This window comes from Eutrigla gurnardus (genome assembly GCF_963514095.1).
Source record: "Eutrigla gurnardus genome assembly, chromosome: 3".
Lineage (NCBI taxonomy): Eukaryota > Metazoa > Chordata > Actinopteri > Perciformes > Triglidae > Eutrigla > Eutrigla gurnardus.
The window spans coordinates 32,787,599-32,805,098 of NC_139917.1; the positions used below are offsets into that span (position 1 = coordinate 32,787,599).

The 17,500-nt window shown below is 44.3% G+C and overlaps 3 protein-coding genes across 4 annotated transcripts in view; 1 reads left to right on the forward strand and 2 right to left on the reverse strand.

Annotated features, from left to right (window-relative positions):
• Nucleotides 1–3,634: 3,634 nt before the first annotated feature.
• LOC311011010 (protein CutA homolog) lies at nucleotides 3,635–6,846 on the forward strand. Of its 2 annotated transcripts, none has more exons than XM_084005697.1 (6): nucleotides 3,635–3,751; nucleotides 4,511–4,713; nucleotides 5,175–5,234; nucleotides 5,318–5,363; nucleotides 6,390–6,439; nucleotides 6,516–6,846. In XM_084005697.1, the coding sequence occupies exons 2-6, from the start codon at nucleotides 4,586–4,588 to the stop codon at nucleotides 6,613–6,615; spliced, it is 384 nt and encodes a 127-aa protein (XP_083861823.1). In that variant the 5' UTR covers nucleotides 3,635–3,751; nucleotides 4,511–4,585; the 3' UTR covers nucleotides 6,616–6,846. The 2 variants fall into 2 exon arrangements, with proteins under 2 accessions (XP_083861823.1, XP_083861822.1); XM_084005696.1 differs by lacking the exon at nucleotides 3,635–3,751 and adding an exon at nucleotides 4,034–4,076.
• A 373-nt stretch (nucleotides 6,847–7,219) lies between these two features.
• Nucleotides 7,220–8,842, reverse strand: LOC311011594 (somatostatin receptor 3; the record flags this gene model as incomplete). The annotated part of the gene is made up of 2 exons (XM_084006628.1): nucleotides 8,071–8,842; nucleotides 7,220–7,849 (listed from the first exon to the last, which is right to left on the reverse strand). Exons 1-2 carry the CDS (start codon nucleotides 8,779–8,781, stop codon nucleotides 7,220–7,222), a joined length of 1,341 nt encoding a protein of 446 aa, XP_083862754.1. The 5' UTR covers nucleotides 8,782–8,842.
• Nucleotides 8,843–14,164: 5,322 nt separating this feature from the next.
• Nucleotides 14,165–17,500, reverse strand: part of rac2 (Rac family small GTPase 2) — an 8,984-nt gene continuing 5,648 nt past the window's right edge. Inside the window, exons 6-7 of the mRNA XM_084005200.1 lie at nucleotides 16,313–16,443; nucleotides 14,165–14,561 (exon numbers count right to left, since the gene is read on the reverse strand). Coding sequence (XP_083861326.1) covers nucleotides 16,316–16,443 — 128 coding nt within the window. The 3' untranslated portion in view covers nucleotides 14,165–14,561; nucleotides 16,313–16,315. The remainder of the gene's footprint in view (nucleotides 14,562–16,312; nucleotides 16,444–17,500) is intronic.

Consider the following 17,500-nt stretch of genomic DNA (forward strand, 5'->3'; position numbering starts at 1 on the left):
GAGAGTGAGGGAGAGAGAGAGAGAGGGAGAGAGAGAGAGAGAGAGAGAGGGAGAGAGAGAGTGAGGGAGAGAGAGAGAGAGGGAGAGAGAGAGAGAGAGAGGGAGAGAGAGAGTGAGGGAGAGAGAGAGGGAGAGAGAGAGTGAGGGAGAGAGTGAGGGAGAGAGAGAGGGAGAGAGAGAGGGAGAGAGAGAGTGAGGGAGAGAGAGAGGGAGAGAGAGAGGGAGAGAGAGAGTGAGGGAGAGAGAGATTTGTGCGCAGCAGCCAACATGTGGCTGAAACATCAACTCGTTCTTTATTTCTATCAGGACGAAAACACAACATGAAATCAATTCAAGCACGACAAATTGATTAAAAATACATTTACATAGAAGATGGATTCTGTAAACATAGAATGATTTATTATTTTATTTCTGATGGTTTTAGAGTGTAAAACTAGAAAAAAGCACAATAAAAACGTCCTATGAGCTTGTTTTGAACTGAAAGCTGAAAATAAAAGATGTTTGACCTTTTGACCTTTGATGGCAGCAGAACCCTGCAGGCCTGCCAGCCTACAGGGGTGCAGGTCTGTAGCCGACCTCTGACCTCCGACCTCTACGTACAGGATATACTGCTCCAGTATATATATATTTTTTGAAGTGTGTGTGTGAGAATGTTTGTTTTTTTTATGTCTCATGAGTCACTTCCTGTTCGTCCTCACAGGGCGCCATGGTTACTGCTGCCGCTCCGCGGTGCTGAAACGGACAGCTCCCTCCAGAAGCAACCGGCTTCTGTGATTGGCTGCTCTGAAGCCACATGGTCATTTCATGGGGCACACACACATACACACATAGGGTACTGGTCTCTTCATCCCCCTCCTCCTCCACTTCCTCTTCCTCCTCCTCCTCTTCCTTTCCCCCTTCCTCCTTCTCTTTCTCCTTCTCCTCGATATCCTCCTCTTCCTCCTCCCTCTTCTTCCTTTTCGTCCTCTTCCTCCTTCTCCTTCTCCTCCTCCTCCTCCTCCTCCTCTTCCTTGTCTCTTCCTTCTCCTCCTCTGGGGTCTAGAGGACATGTTTAACATTCTGGTCTCCTCCTCCTCTCATGCAGCCACGAGTCCCTGATGCATTTTGGGTACTGATGACCAGAGACGAGTGGCAGAAATCCCTTAATCATGCGAGAACGTTGCGTTGCTGCATTTATCTTAACTCCGTTGACCAACATGCAGTTTATTGTTCTGGTCAGTGATGGTGGAACCATTAATATCCACGTCGTCATAGTAACATGTATCTGTTGTTGAACGTCGTCATAGTAACACGTATCTGATGTTGAATGTTGTCATAGTAACATGTATCTGTTGTTGAACGTCGTCATAGTAACACGTATCTGATGTTGAATGTTGTCATAGTAACACGTATCTATTGTGGAACGTCGTCATAGTAACACGTATCTATTGTGGAACGTCGTCATAGTAACACGTATCTGTTGTGGAACGTTCTGTCAGTGATGGTGGAACCGTGTTTGTCAAACACAGGTCTTTAACACAGGAGACCGGTGTTCCTGTCCTAACAATGTCGTTGCTGCTAAGTGGTTTTGTTGCCCAAACCGAGAATCGTTGTCCAGGAACATGAATCAGCAGATTACATCGTCTTGTCCAGAGGAAACTTTTCAAACATAACGACTGTGAACAAACGGTTGCCGAGACAACAGGCGGCCTGCCGGGTCAAAGTCTTTAGAATATAGACTTTATCATATAGACGTATTATATACATATCATATAGACTTATAATATGGTGAATCTGAATGATTTTGTCCAGGATCCTCGGGACGTGAAGTTTTCATATGTTGTCATGCTGACAGAAGGAGAAGCAGTCATAAGGACTTCTGTGTGGAGGGTCATAGTGGACCCTGTGATCCAGACCTGGACATGGGAGCTCAGAAACCTCCTCTGGTTCAGGTTTGCCTTCAACCACGTCTGGTCTCTCTCTCCCTCTCCCTCTCTCTCTTTATCCCTCCCCCTCTCTCTCCCCCCCCCCCCCTCTCTCTCTCTCTGTGGAAGTTAAAGGGCCACCGGAGCCTGATTAGAATGCAGAGTAGGAAGGCTCTGCTGCAAATTGAAAACATATGATTCTCCTCATGCTTGGAGGGAGAGGGGGCGAGAGACAGAGGGAGAGAGACAGAGGGAGAGAGAGGGGGGATGGAGAGAGGAGTGATGGAGAGAGAGAGGGAGAGAGAGAGAGAGAGAGAGAGAGAGAGAGGTAGAGACAAACATCTGGTGATGAACAGAGACAGTTACCCAGCAGCAACTTGTGTGGATGTCTGGTCTCACACACACACACACACACACACACACACACACATACACACATATGCAGATAACATCCCGTGGGTTGAGGGGTCGCCATGGCAACAGGGTCAGGGCAGCAGTTGTTTTTATTTTTGCGTGACTGTACATGTGAGCGCTGTCATGTCCAGTTGCAACATACAGATGTGCTGACTGCACAGTTTCCATGGCAACGAGCCCCCAAGCCCCCACCCCCTTACACCACCAACATATCCCTCCTCCTCCTCCTCCTGCTCCTCCTCCACCTCCTCCTCCCTTCATCGCTCCTTGTTGCTCTTGCAGGAGTTTGACAAACTCCACTAACATGCCTTGCTCTGTCTTCATGCTCTCTGGTCATCTATGACTTAATCTGTCTCCTTCTCTCTCTCTCTCTCTCTCTCTCTCTCTCTCTCTCTCTCTCTCTGTGTGTATGTGTGTGTGTGTGCATGTGCGTGTGTGCATGTGCATTAGTATGTGTGACATGCTTGGCTTATTCTTAAAGGATGAGGACAAAGAGAGGAGAGTGTGGTGGTGGATGTTATCAAATAGAGTGGCTTTCTGTCTTGTACACAGACGTGCACACACACACGCACACACATGCAAACATGCACACACACGAAAACACGCACACACATGCATCATTTGTGTGTATGCAGACAATCACCGTCATTGCTGGTACCCTGTTGACGCAGGAACTGAATTGTGTGTGTGTGTGTGTGTATGTGTGTGTGTGTGATCATTATGGCGCTCTTGTCTGGTTACCTGCTGCCGCTGTGTGTTGAACATCAGTACTGATTCGTGACCATGTGTCCTGCAGAGAAGGTTCCACTGATCCTCCAAGTCAAGGATGCTCTCAGAGGTCTGGAGCGGCCTCTAGAGGTCTCCTACTGTATTACAATCCACTGCAAGTACAATTTTTGACACACACACACAAACACACAGTTTTTAATACTGAAATTAATTTCAAACGATTGTATATAATTTAATAATAATAATAAATTATTATTATTAATTAATGATTACTTTGTTCTCCTTTTCTGGTATTTATTATTAAAATGAGTGAATGTAAGGAATCCAAATGCTGGAGAATGATTCAGAAAAGAAAAAGATTTAATAGATATTTTACAAAAGAACTCAAGACACTATCAAATTAATTTGATTTCATTTGTTTGGAAAAGTATAGGTAATTATTATTATGATTATTTGTTTGTTTGTTTTTATTTTTCTATTTTATTTGTTTTGTTTTATTAATATAAGGGTTATTTGATCCACACTCCGTACCAGTTGGTGGCGGTAATGCACCAAAAAGTTGCCAACCGCCAAACCAACTAGAAAGAGAGAATCCAAACGCCGTAAACCATCATCAGAAAGAGGACACTGATTTACGACAGTTTCACAAACACACAACCGCCTCGCTTTACGGCGGAGCGTGTAACTCAAGCAGCTGTCCGAAGGTAAGTAAGAAACAATCAGCTGTTGAACTGTCTGTTGTTTGTCAGTTCATCTTGCAGTCCAGGAGAGAACTGGACTACAAAAAGAACTGACATGAACTCACCCGCTTCTTTTACCGACAAACAACTCGCGTTACTGCTAGCTCGATGCTAACGTTAATGCTAGCTCTGATGCTAACGGAGAGCTGTCCACCGCGGTGTTGCATTCAGGGTTCCTGTACCTTTTCCAAGTCACATTAAAGTACTTTTCAAGCACTTCAAGGTGTATTTCCATGCTTTTCCAGCCCCTTCCAGCTGTGGTAAACTCCATCTTTGTACCAATCCAATGGTCAGTATTCAGTCTACTTATTATGTCACTTGTTCATCACATTAAATGAGATGTTATTGTCCTCTAAACAACCAACATGATGTTTGGAGACAGCTTTTTACAGAAGGACCACAAATGAAAGGAAAACTAATTCCACTAACAGATCCACAGAAATATAATCACCAACTATTTTCATCATCTGTTCATCATCAAAAGTCATTTTTCATAAAGAAATGTCAGAAAATGCTGTTTTCAGTCCCTCAAATATGGAGATCTTCTTTTCTCTGTTCTATCATAGATGTCATCACATACAACACACATTTCAAGACCTTTAAAGCACTTTATTCTAAATCCAAGCATTTTTCACACCACCACACTCAAACTCAAGTGTTTTCAAGGATTTCCAGCACCCGTACCAACCCTGTGCTGGCTGACGGGTCTGTCTGACCTCCCAGGTGAGGCTCATCGGACCGGTGGGTGCAGAGACACTACGAGGAGGATCCTTGAAGGCTTTGCTGCTGATCCTGTTGATGCTGCAGCTGCTGAGGACTGTCGGACTGAGAGCGTTTTCCATGGCGTCAGAGACGTACACGCCAGGCTCCCTCTCGGCCGCCTTCGTCACCTGTCCTAACGACGCTGTGGCTAAAGACCTGGCCAGGTGATCCACTCATGGGACACTAGAAACACCTTAAAGTCTCGTGGGACATTAACACACCTTAAAGTCTCGTGGGACATTAACACACCTTAAAGTCTTGTGGCATCTGGTCCTTCTTGCTCTGTGGTGGTGACGTGAAGTCATGTGACCGTGGTGTACTTCCTGTCTAGAATAGAATAAACTTCATTTCAAACATTAAAAAAAGTAACAATCAAAAAAAGATATTTTAAAGAAAATAACAACTAAAAGAAGATGGCCAATAATAACGGAAAATAAATAAACAACATCATTTTGTAAATAAATGTTTGAAATGAGTCTGGTCCTATCCATACTGAGTAAGTAATAATGATGACTATCCCGTCAGATTGCTTTCCTGCTAGCCTAGCATTAGCTTTTTACTTGTACTAATTGCATCAGAAGGGAAACGTTGGCTTCTCGTTGTGACTCGGGTCTCCGTCTCTCAGGGCCATCGTGGAGAGGAAGCTTGCTGCCTGCGTTAACATCGTCCCGGCGATCACATCGGTGTAAGTTCTCCGGCTGTACGAACGCTGAGTTCCGTGTGAAGCGCTGGTTCTTTGTGAATGAAGATGTTACCGTTGTTCTGCAGGTATGAATGGCAGGGGAAGATCCAGGAGGACAGTGAGGTGATGCTGGTGAGTGTTTCTATCACTGGTACTAGTACTTCAAATACTCACCATCACATCACCGTTACTTCTGACACACAGAGAGTCTAAATACATCCCAGAAACACACAAGCATCATTTCTGTCACTCGTCCAAATATCACAACAGTCATGATAACAACAACTTCTGGGTGGTTAACAAAGTGGAGTTGAAACTGACAGTGAATTTAAATAAGTCTGCTACCAGTGTGAGTATTAAACTTGTAACTGATTTCACTAAAAACAAGAAGTTCTGTGCCTGCTCAGTCAGTGACGTCATCACCAGGGTCGGGCCAATATCCAGTTTCACCGGTCCGGTTCGGTTTACGGGGCTAAACCGGTTTAATTTATGCAAACTGGTTGAACCAGTGTTTGTCCTTGTGACACATTCTGGGAAATTAAAATAATGACTAGTGATTCAAATAATATTGTGATTAATTATAAATGGATCGACAATAGTCGAACCTGTGATTGAAGTGGACCAATGCGGGTTCCGTCCTGGCCGTGGAACAATGGACCAGCTCTTTACTCTCGCGAGGATCCTGAAGGGGGCCTGGGAATATGCCCATCCAGTCTACATGTGTTTTGTGGACTTGGAGGCGCATGAGATTATATCTCCACACTGGTCTGGGAACGCCTTGGGATCCCCCAGTCAGAGTTGGCGTATGTTATATTCTTGACTCCTTTCTGTGATTATGCCGCAATCTTCTGTGTAAACAAACAATTGTATCACTCGGGAGGATCTGCCGTGGGAGGTGCGACTCTAGTGTGAAAGGTCGGTATAACCAGTTCGGTTCGGTCTTTGGCTTAGTATCAGACCGGTTTGAACCAGCCCAAGTCTAGTCATGGCTTATAAATACAAGCTTAATTGCATTCGGATAAGAAAAGTATAAAAAAAATGATAAAATAGCACTTTAAACTCAACAACCCGTTCAGATGTTTGTGATGAAGAAATTATTATTATTATTATTATTATTATTCTGCTGAAGTGTTATTTACGTGTCTGTTTCCTGCTCAGATGATTAAGACCAGAACCTCAACGGTGCCGGCTCTGGCTGAATACGTCCGGTAGGTTCACTCCCACAGTTTTAGCCGTTAGCTGTTAGCTGTTAGCTAACTGCTCATCCGTGTCACTCCTCTCCAGATCCAACCATCCTTATGAGGTGGCTGAGGTCATCAGCCTGCAGATCGACCAGGGCAACCCGCCCTACCTCAAGTGGATCGGAGAAGTAGTCCCTGAGTGAGGAGTAGTCCCCCAGTGAGGATGGGAAGATGGATTCATGGTCCCCCTCAGAGATCAACAACTCTCATGTTATTAACTGTAAAAAGTGGCACATAAAGCTTGTAAATGCCTAATATTCTGTCTTTCTGGTGTTCACCACTAGAGGGCAGCCTTCCTCATCACAACCGTTTGAGTTTAATTTCTCATTTTGTGATGAAGCATTGAACAATAAAATTGGAGAATTATTTTTTAATTAGTTTTGACTTCATTGTAAACACGTCATGTACATATTCCATATTATTTACACACTTTATTCTGTTGCTATGCAAAGATATTTACATGCCCATATCATGTAACTGCTAGTCAAAATAATATAAGATATTATAACAATCAAAATCTGCTTAAAACTCTAAACATGGCACTAAAACGGAATCACTTAACATTTAGTTAAGAAACCAATAAAACATCTACTTTTTAGTCAATATCGTAAATGATCAAATATGATCATAAAGCATAAGATCCTCCTGATGAGTTATGACTCCTCCTGACCCCCCGAGCACCTCCCTGACCCTCCCTGACCCCTGCCTGACCCCCTGCGCCCCTTAGTAACACTGAGCCTGATAATGTTACAGGTAGCTGATCTCCAGCACCACGTTCCCGTCAGGCTGGTCTTCAGACCTTCTGGTTCTACTTTGAGGGGCTGCTCCCTCAGCAGGACCAGATCCTGGACCTCCCTCAGGTCTGCAGCACGGACTGGAGCACTCCGGTTCAGGGGCTGCCGCTGTCCTGTAGCCCTCCGTTACTCCGTTGCCATGGTTACCGTTCTGACCCGCGGTCCCCTCCTCCAACTTCCTGTCCACGGTGAGGACTGGTTTCTGCACCGGCAGCACAAGGCCGCCCCCCCACTCCTCCGTGGGCCGCGGCGGCTCCGTGGCGGCAGTGCGGCCGCTGCTCTTCGCTCGGCGGGAGGTGCCGCACAGGGCCTTCCTGAAGCCCCTCTTGAAGTTGTCGGACAGGAAGCCGTACAGGATGGGGTTCGCGCAGCTGTTGGCGTACGACAGCACGACCATGAAGAAGTAGAGCCCCCTGAAGTCCCCGGGCAGGACCACCAGCAGGTTCACGATATTCAGGGTGTAGAACGGAAGCCAGCAGAGCACGAACACCACCACCACCACCACCACCATCCGGGTGATCTTACGCTCGCACTTCCTGCGGCGGGATGACGTTGCCGCCGCCCGTTTCCCAATGCTGCGAACCTTCGGAAGTGAAGAAGAAGGTTCACCGGTTGTATGAAACATCTTTGAAAACACATTTAAATTTTGTAGATTTTGTCAATTTTAAAAATGTTACATTTAAAAAAAAAAAAAAAAAAAGCATTCTCATGTTTGCCATAATGATGGACGCGCCCTGACTCTTTTAAATTAAGTTGAAATAATGAAATATTGTATTATGGAGATGAAACCTGAACTCCACACACCTTGATGACGATCAGTAGGTAGCACCAGCAGATGACCAGCAGGGGGCAGAAGAAGCCCACGGTGCAGGTGTACATGATGAACCACGTCTTCCACACCTCCGCCGGCTCCGGCCACACGATGCTGCAGTTACCGTCATCCTCCAGCACGGCAGCGAACACCACCACTGGCAGCACCACCACCAGCGACCCCGTCCACAGGGCGGCACTGATGGCCTTGGCCACGCGGGGGCGCCGCCACCAGAAGGAGCGGATGGGGTGCACCACGGCCAGGTAGCGGTCCACCGACATCACCGTCAGGCAGAAGATGCTGGTGAACTGGTTGATGGCGTCCACCGTCATCACCACGCGGCACATCAGCGAGCCGAAGGGCCAGGAGAGCAGCGCTGTCTGTGCTGCCAGGAAGGGGAGGCCCAGCATGAACAGCTCGTCAGCGATCGCCAGGTTCAGGATGTAGATGTTGGTCACCGACTCGTTCCTGGTGTAGTTGACCACCACGTGGATGACCAGCGTGTTGCCCACCAGGCCCACCACGCACACGATCCCGTAGATGAGAGGGATGAGGACTCCGGCCAGACCGGGGAGTGGTCCGGGTCCCGGTCTGGTGGCATTCTGGCAGGTGCTGTTGAAGAGGAGGGAGCCCAGATAGTGGGAGTAAGGGCGAGTGGCGTTGTTGCTCCAGGGGGCTTCCTGGGGGGTCTGGAGGATCTCCATGGAGGCCTTGAGGGAGACGAGGCGACACCAGCTGAACTGTCAACGCTGAGTCAAACGGTCCTGCCAGGCAAAGACGGTTCAGTAAGTACATTTACATTCTTAAATATAATAAATAATAATAATACACATTCTGGTACATTCTCTTAAAGAAGTCTGTATTTTATTATTATTATTATTATTATTCCTCTTTATAATAGTAGGGGGAGCCAATTCATTCCATAATCACAACTTTTATGTAAATATTTTATAAATGAGACCAAGAAAACGCGTTAAGGTGAAGTTAACAGAACAATAAGATCATTCAGGCTCCCTCGTGTGGCCTAAAAGTGAACTGCAGACAGAAATGTTGAATATAAGACCAAACAACCAACAGTGGTCTTTGGGAATGGTTGGTGGTACGCAGTGATTACAGAATAATAATGATAATAATAATAATAATAATAATAATAATAACTATAATAATAATCATGATATGATAATAAAAATGTTGATTATAATAATGATACTGATAATCATGATGATAATAATAATTGTGATACTAATGATAATAATAATATTAATGACTGATAATAATTATAATCATAAACATACATAGTCATTTTCCTAACAATGTTACAAAGTGCTGCATAAAAGAAAATATAACCAAACCAGGCAGATATAATGAGAATAGGATGAAGAACATGAGCAGAGAGGGAGTAAAGACAACAATATGAAATAACATTATTATTATTATTATTATTATTATTATTATTACAAAGATAGAGCAGAGAGATACAGCAGGTCCTCTGCTGCTGAAAGGTTAGACTTTGATAGAATAACACGTGTGAAATGGAACAAAAACACCACCTTAGTTGGACGAGACGGGTTGATGAAGCCGCTGGCTTCTTAATAACTCCCATGCTGCACGGCGGCACAACCTCGGCCCTCACAGCGGGCGCTCATCACCGTCGGCAACAGAACGTCCCGACCTACCGAGGAAAGTACCCGACGCATTAAATGCTTTAATGCAGACGACGGGAGGGAGATTTTATATTCCTCCTTTTTAAATTTCAAGCTAAAGGTGAACTGAGAAATAAATATGCAAAACTCTGAAGATGCAGAGCAAACAGATCATCATCATCATCATCGTGGTTGTCGTCGTGGTCTTCCTCGTCGTCACGGCAGCCTGGAGGATGGAGATACAGCTTATCAGCCAGCAGCTGATTTGGTAGCAGCTTCTTTGTCTCCGTGTGATTGGAGATGTGGTCCGTTCTAATCTGCGACGGCCACAAAGGAGCAGACAGACAGGCAGAGCGACAGTCTGTCTTCCCTCTTTTGTCCACCGACTCTCAGAGGAACTTCCCGGAACGTGTTGCCGCGGCAACGTGTGGTCAAGACAAGACCCCCCAAAAAGGGTCTCAAGGGACAAACAAGTGTCACAATAAACGCTGATTGAAGAGCTGCTGCTCCATACTGTGTGTGTGTGTGTGTGTGTGTGTGTGTGTGTGTGTGTGTGTGTGTGTGTGTGTGTGTGTGTGTGTGTGTGTGTGTGTGCGTGCGTGCGTGCGTGCGTGTGAGAGAGAGACCTGAGAGACCTGGGAGACTGTAGAGACCTTAGAGACCCTAGAGAGTGGAGAGATCTTAGAGACCTATGGGACCTGAGAGACCCTAGAGACCCTCGATACCTGAGAGATACCTCGATTCCCGTCGTCCTGGACTCCACTCTCTCCTTCCGGTCTCACATCAACACCACTACCAAGTCTGCCTTCTATCACCTCAGAAACATCTCACGACTCCGGCCCTCACTCACGCACTCAGCCTTCATCACCTCCCGCCTGGACTACTGCAACGGTGTCCTGCCTGGACTGCCCACCAAGGACCTTAGCAGGCTCCAGCGTGTCCAGAACTCAGCCGCCAGGGTTCTAACCAACACCAAGCCCTGGCAGAATATCACTCCCATCCTCCAACAGCTCCACTGGTTGCCAGTCAAGTCACGCATCACCTACAAGATCCTCCTGCTCACCTACAAAGCTCTCCATGGACTCTCACCACAATACCTCAAAGATCTCCTCCACCCCTACACTCAGTCACGCTCCCTGCGGTCCTCTGACAAGCACCTGCTGGCAATACCCCGCACAAGGTTGCGAACATTTGGGGACAGGGCTTTCTCTGCCTATGCTCCTACAAACAGGAATAGTCTCCCAATCCACATCCGCTCTGCCCCATCCCTGCCCATCCCTGCCCTTTGATCCCTAACACCCCCCCCCCCCCACACACACACACACACACTTTTTGTGAAGCGACCTTGAGTACTATGAAAGGCGCTATATAAGTCCAAGTTATTATTATTAGATAGAGACCTTAGGGACCTTTGAGACCCTAGAGAACTCAGAGACCTGAGGGACCTCCTCTGCTCCCTGCAACACTTTTATAACTGCTCCTTTTTTCACTTCACTTCACATTTATATCTTCTAAATACAGTAGACACACACACACACACACACACACACACACACACACACACACACACACACACACACACACACACACACACACACACACACACAAAGCAGTGAATTGAGTTTAATTGAGAAACTTGGAAATACATGAAGTCTATAACAACACACGGATGTTTACTGTCAGTGAACGCAACATCCTGGTGTTACGTCACAATCAATAGTGTGATTTAAATATGGATATAAAAATATATATTTATTCTGTATCGTCAAGCTCCTCCAGCCTGAAAACCAGCGGAATATTTCGCTTGCTGACATGAATTTATGAAGTAAAAATCTCCACACATTTACACATTAGTAACAATAATAATAAATACATAATAAATATGTAGAAACTCACCGTATCCCACCGGTGCTGAAATCAGAGTAAATGTGACTATCGCGACACGGATCCCCGTGTGGGCGAGCGAGAGACCAGCCTCCGCGCGCACACACCACACACACACGCGCCCACACACCACACACACGCGCGCCCACACACCACACACGCACGCCCACACACCACACACGCGCGCCCACACACCACACACACGCGCGCCCACACCACACACACGCGCGCCCACACACCACACACGCGCGCCCACACACCACACACGCACGCCCACACACCACACACGCGCGCCCACACACCACACACACGCGCGCCCACACCACACACACGCGCGCCCACACACCACACACGCGCGCCCACACACCACACACGCACGCCCACACACCACACACGCGCGCCCACACACCACACACACGCGCGCGCCACACCACACACACGCGCGCCCACACACCACACACGCACGCCCACACAATTATGATGACATGAAATAGATCGTCCTTTATTTGTCCCACAGAGACATTTACAGCTACGAGAGGAAAACATTTCATATAAAAATAAAGTAAAAAAATGAATATAGAACATATAATGACGTGTATTATTATAATATTATTAAAATTGAACATATGTAACAGGAAATATGAATGATGATATTGATATTTCACATTAATTAATTAATTTTGCATTATGTTCCTCAGTTAAATTGAATAGAAATCTGCATAGTTTTTAAAGGAATTTCATTTCCTGATCAATGACCAATGAAGTGATCATTGATCATTGATCAGTGAAGTGAGTGGTGTCTATTATATTATGTTAATATGTTTGGGACGTTTCTGACAACAACATTTTATTTCAAACAGCAGATTGTGTGATTTGTGTACACAGCACAGGGACTAGTCCTTTATTAGTTATTAGGGAACATAGAGCTGAGGGAACATAGAGCTGCGGGAACATAGAGCTGAGGGAACATAGAGCTGAGGGAACATAGAGCTGCGGGAACATAGAGCTGCGGGAACATAGAGCTGAGGGAACATAGAGCTGTGGGAACATAGAGCTGCGGGAACATAGAGCTGAGGGAACATAGAGCTGCGGGAACATAGAGCTGAGGGAACATAGAGCTGCGGGAACATAGAGCTGAGGGAACATAGAGCTGAGGGGAATAGGGTTAAGGGGACATAGGGTTGAGTGAACATAGGATTGAGGGAACATAGGTTTGAGAAAACAGGGTTGAGGGAACACTGACAAGGTCTGGTTTAGGTGATGACATTTAGTTTTCTCATTTAGCAGCTTGTTAGCAAACCGCCCTCTTTAAAACACATGAAAGTGTGGACGCTAGACTGGGCTGGAGTATGATCTAGGACGCTGGACTGGGCTGGAGTCTGATCCAGGACGCTGGACTGGGCTGGAGTCTGATCTAGGACGCTGGACTGGGCTGGAGTCTGATCTAGGACGCTGGACTGGGCTGGAGTCTGATCCAGGACGCTGGACTGGGCTGGAGTCTGATCCAGGACACTGGACTGGACCAGAATGAAAAGTTCTCTTTCTCAACACTCCTTCCGCTTCTTACTTCTGCTGTTTGTCTCCGTTCCACCAGAAACCTTCCACCTGCAAGTCACGATGATTCGCCACACAGATCTGACATCAGCATGAATGTGCAGATCTTTTGTCAGTGAAACCTTTTGACATGATTGGCTCAAAGATCAACAGGAACGTGTGAGCGGACTTACAGAGCACCACGCACCAGGAGGGCGAGCAGCAGCGATGGCCCGACTCCCGTGTCTGCTCTTCGTGCTGTGGATCGGTGAGTCTCCACATTCTAGTCGATGGTTCTAGTCGACTAAAGTTAATAGTTTCTCTCTAGTTGAGTGTTGTTCCCTCTGTTCTGGAGGACTTCCTGTCCCAGGCCCCACGGTGGGCTCCGTGGTGGATCTGCAGAAGAGGATCGTCGGGGGTGGGGACTGTGAGCGTGATGAGCGCACTGATGTCCTATCATCATCGTCTTTTAAGTAGTTATGGTAAACAAGTAGTTGCTGGTTTACAGATTTTGGCAGGGACAGAGCAACATTAGCTGACAATGATCTGTCTCCACCGTGTGTTTATCCAGAGATCTCTGTTGCCCTGACAACACGTTCACAAACATCCATCCACACCTTCTAGTTCGTGCTCTAACTCTTGTGTTCTGTATGTTAATCATTTCTCATAACAGACGTTTCATAGAGTAAATGTAACGTCACTACTCCAACTAATCAGTGAATATTTACACATTAGTAAATGTTTGAGTTACACTGGTGGTTCTGTCGCCATGACAACACACGACACACACACACTCACCTAAACGACCTCGCCCCCCGTTTACACCCTTAACCAGTTAGCTGTTGTTAATCACGTCAGATTGTTATCGCTGTGCTGCAGCGTTGCATTCTGGGAAGCAAAAGTGAGACGGATGGCGTCTGCTCGTCAGATCCATGAGCGTTAAAACCTCCACGGAGCCGATTCCACTGCCGGGTCATGGCCAGGACGCCCCGTTGTCCAAAACGCCATCAGACATGGAAATAATATCTTCTCTGTATAAAATGCTTTTTATTTTAATATCACAACAAATAATACGTTTGTTTAAAAACTTTTGTTCAAAAATACAAAATAGTTCAGCTCCGTTCTCATACAGAAATCTCTGATGTTTCATCATTGTTCATCACTCTCAGCCGCCCGATGACCAGTTCCACCGCCATCATCACACTCAGTACCACGTTGTAATTATTATTATTATTACTACTACTATTATAACTATTACATTTATGCTAACGGGGTGAAGTTCCACATTTACTGCTTTGTTCTAATGAATCTGTTTATTTTGTAACTAGCAGAATTCTAGTTGTGTTTTCTCTTAGAAACATAACAGAACTATGAAATCTTCTTCTTCAACCATCAGTCTGAATCCTTCTCTCTTCTTCCTCATCCTGTGAGAACAGAAACACTGAAATTAACACACATTAACACACATTAACACACATTACAAACATTAACACACATTACAAACATTAACACACATTAACAAACATTAACACACATTAACACACATTAACACACATTAACATACATTACAAACACTAACAAACATTAACCAACATTACAAACATTAACACACATTACAAACATTAACACACATTAACAAACATTAACACACATTAACACACATTAACACACATTAACATACATTACAAACACTAACAAACATTAACCAACATTACAAACATTAACACACATTACAAACATTAACACACATTAACATACATTACAAACATTAACACACATTAACACACATTAGCATACATTGCAAACATTAACAAACATTAGCACACATTAACATACATTACAAACATTAACAAACATTAACAAACATTAACAAACATTAACAAACATTAACACACATTAACATACATTACAAACATTAACACACATTAACATACATTACAAACATTAACAAACATTAACCAACATTACAAACACTAACACACATTAACCAACATTACAAACATTAACACACATTACAAACATTAACACACATTAACATACATTACAAACATTAACACACATTAACACACATTACAAACATTAACAAACATTAACATACATTACAAACATTAACACACATTAGCACACATTAACAAACATTACAAACATTAACATACATTACAAACATTAACAAACATTAACACACATTAACATACATTACAAACATTAACACACATTAACACACATTAACAAACATTACAAACATTAACACACATTACAAACATTAACACACATTAACACACATTAACATACATTACAAACAGTAACACACATTAACATACATTACAAACATTAACACACATTACAAACATTAACACACATTAACATACATTACAAACATTAACAAACATTAACCAACATTACAAACATTAACACACATTAACATACATTACAAACATTAACACACATTACAAACATTAACACACATTAACACACAGTAACACACATTACAAACATTAACACACATTAACACACATTAACATACATTACAAACATTAACACACATTAACATACATTACAAACAGTAACACACATTACAAACATTAACAAACATTAACCAACATTACAAACATTACAAACACTAACACACATTACAAACATTAACACACTTAAACACACATTAACATACATTACAAACACTAACACACATTACAAACATTAACAAACATTACAAACATTAACACACATTACAAACATTAACACACATTAACACACAGTAACACACATTACAAACATTAACAAACATTAACACACATTAACCAACATTACAAACATTAACACACATTAACATACATTACAAACATTAACACACATTAACACACATTACAAACATTAACAAACATTTACACACATTAACACACATTAACAAACATTAACACACATACCAAACATTAACAAACATTAACACACATTAACAAACATTAACAAACATTAACACACATTAACACACATTAACAAACATTAACAAACATTAACACACTCCTAAAAAAGAGTCATGTCTACCAGTCTTATCCAGGTCTAGTCTTATCCAGGTCTAGCAGTCTTATCCAGGTCCAGCAGTCTTATCCAGGTCTAGTCTTATCCAGGTCTAGTCTTATCCAGGTCTAGCAGTCTTATCCAGGTCTAGCAGCCTTACCGTTTACAGCAGGGAGCAGGGCTTCTTGACCTTGGTGGGCTGAGGACAGAGGACGGCCCGGATGGCCTCGTCGAACACAGTCTTCAGGCCGCGCTGTGTCAAAGCGGAGCACTCCAGGTACTTCACCGAGTCTAGGAACCAAGACAGGAACTAGGTCAACAGCCATTATAAACTACACCAGTAACCTGTCAGCTGGTTTTATCTTCATGCTAGACGTGACACATTCTCTTGGTCTCATGATCTGGGTTTGTCATAGTTTACTTTCCCATTTTATTTTGTAGTTTGTGTCTCCTGTGTTGGTTTCCTGTCGTGTACTTCCTGTTCCTTGTAGTTTCGGGGCTGCTTAGGTGCTATCTCCTATTCCTAACGCCTTTTCCTTGACCTCGGAGGGAAAAGTCACGGGGTTAAGGAAAGGTGGAAGGAGAACTCAAAAGGATTTAGGAAATGACGACCGCTGTGATCGGAGCATCTGACTGGACTTTCATTAAGCTATGTCATTATAATGAGCCCGCTGATGATTGACAGCTGATGATCCACACCTGTGATGTGGATCTGCGGTGGAGAAACTACAATAATGGACGACAAAAAGTGCATCGTCCACTTCTCCCCATTTTGTTGGATTTATAAACAGCTTGTTTACTGACCGGCTTCAGGATCAGCAGCTCCTCCTTCTCGTTTGACCGTTTGCTTTATTTACAGTTCATTTGTGGTTTCAGTTTCCATGCTAAAGGAGATCTGAAAGGAAGCATTGGAGCTCCTTTCCTTTGCATTTAGAGAAGTCTAACGGCTCTTATAGTGGCGGCCACTTGTTAGGAACCTTCCTAAGCAAAAAAGCACACAAGGTGTCTTGACAGAGGGTGGCTCTGGTGTTGATTACCTACTTGCCCTAATGTGTCTCACCTGTTCCCTGTCAGCTCCCTGCCTCCTTGTGTATATAGTCTGTTATGTATATATTGCTGGACTACCCTGATGGGCTGGACTACCCTGATGGGCTGGACTTCCCTCATGTGCTGGTTCCTTGGTCCGACTCGTGTTCCTGTGTCCTTGTTGGTTCGTATGAAGTGTTCATCTTACGTCTGAATCATCCTGTTTCTTTTTGTATGTGTTTTTTTGCCCTTGTGGCCTCCCTCAGTTACTTTATTTCCAGTTAAAATAACCCTTTTATCTTTAACCTTTTTGTCTCCGGCT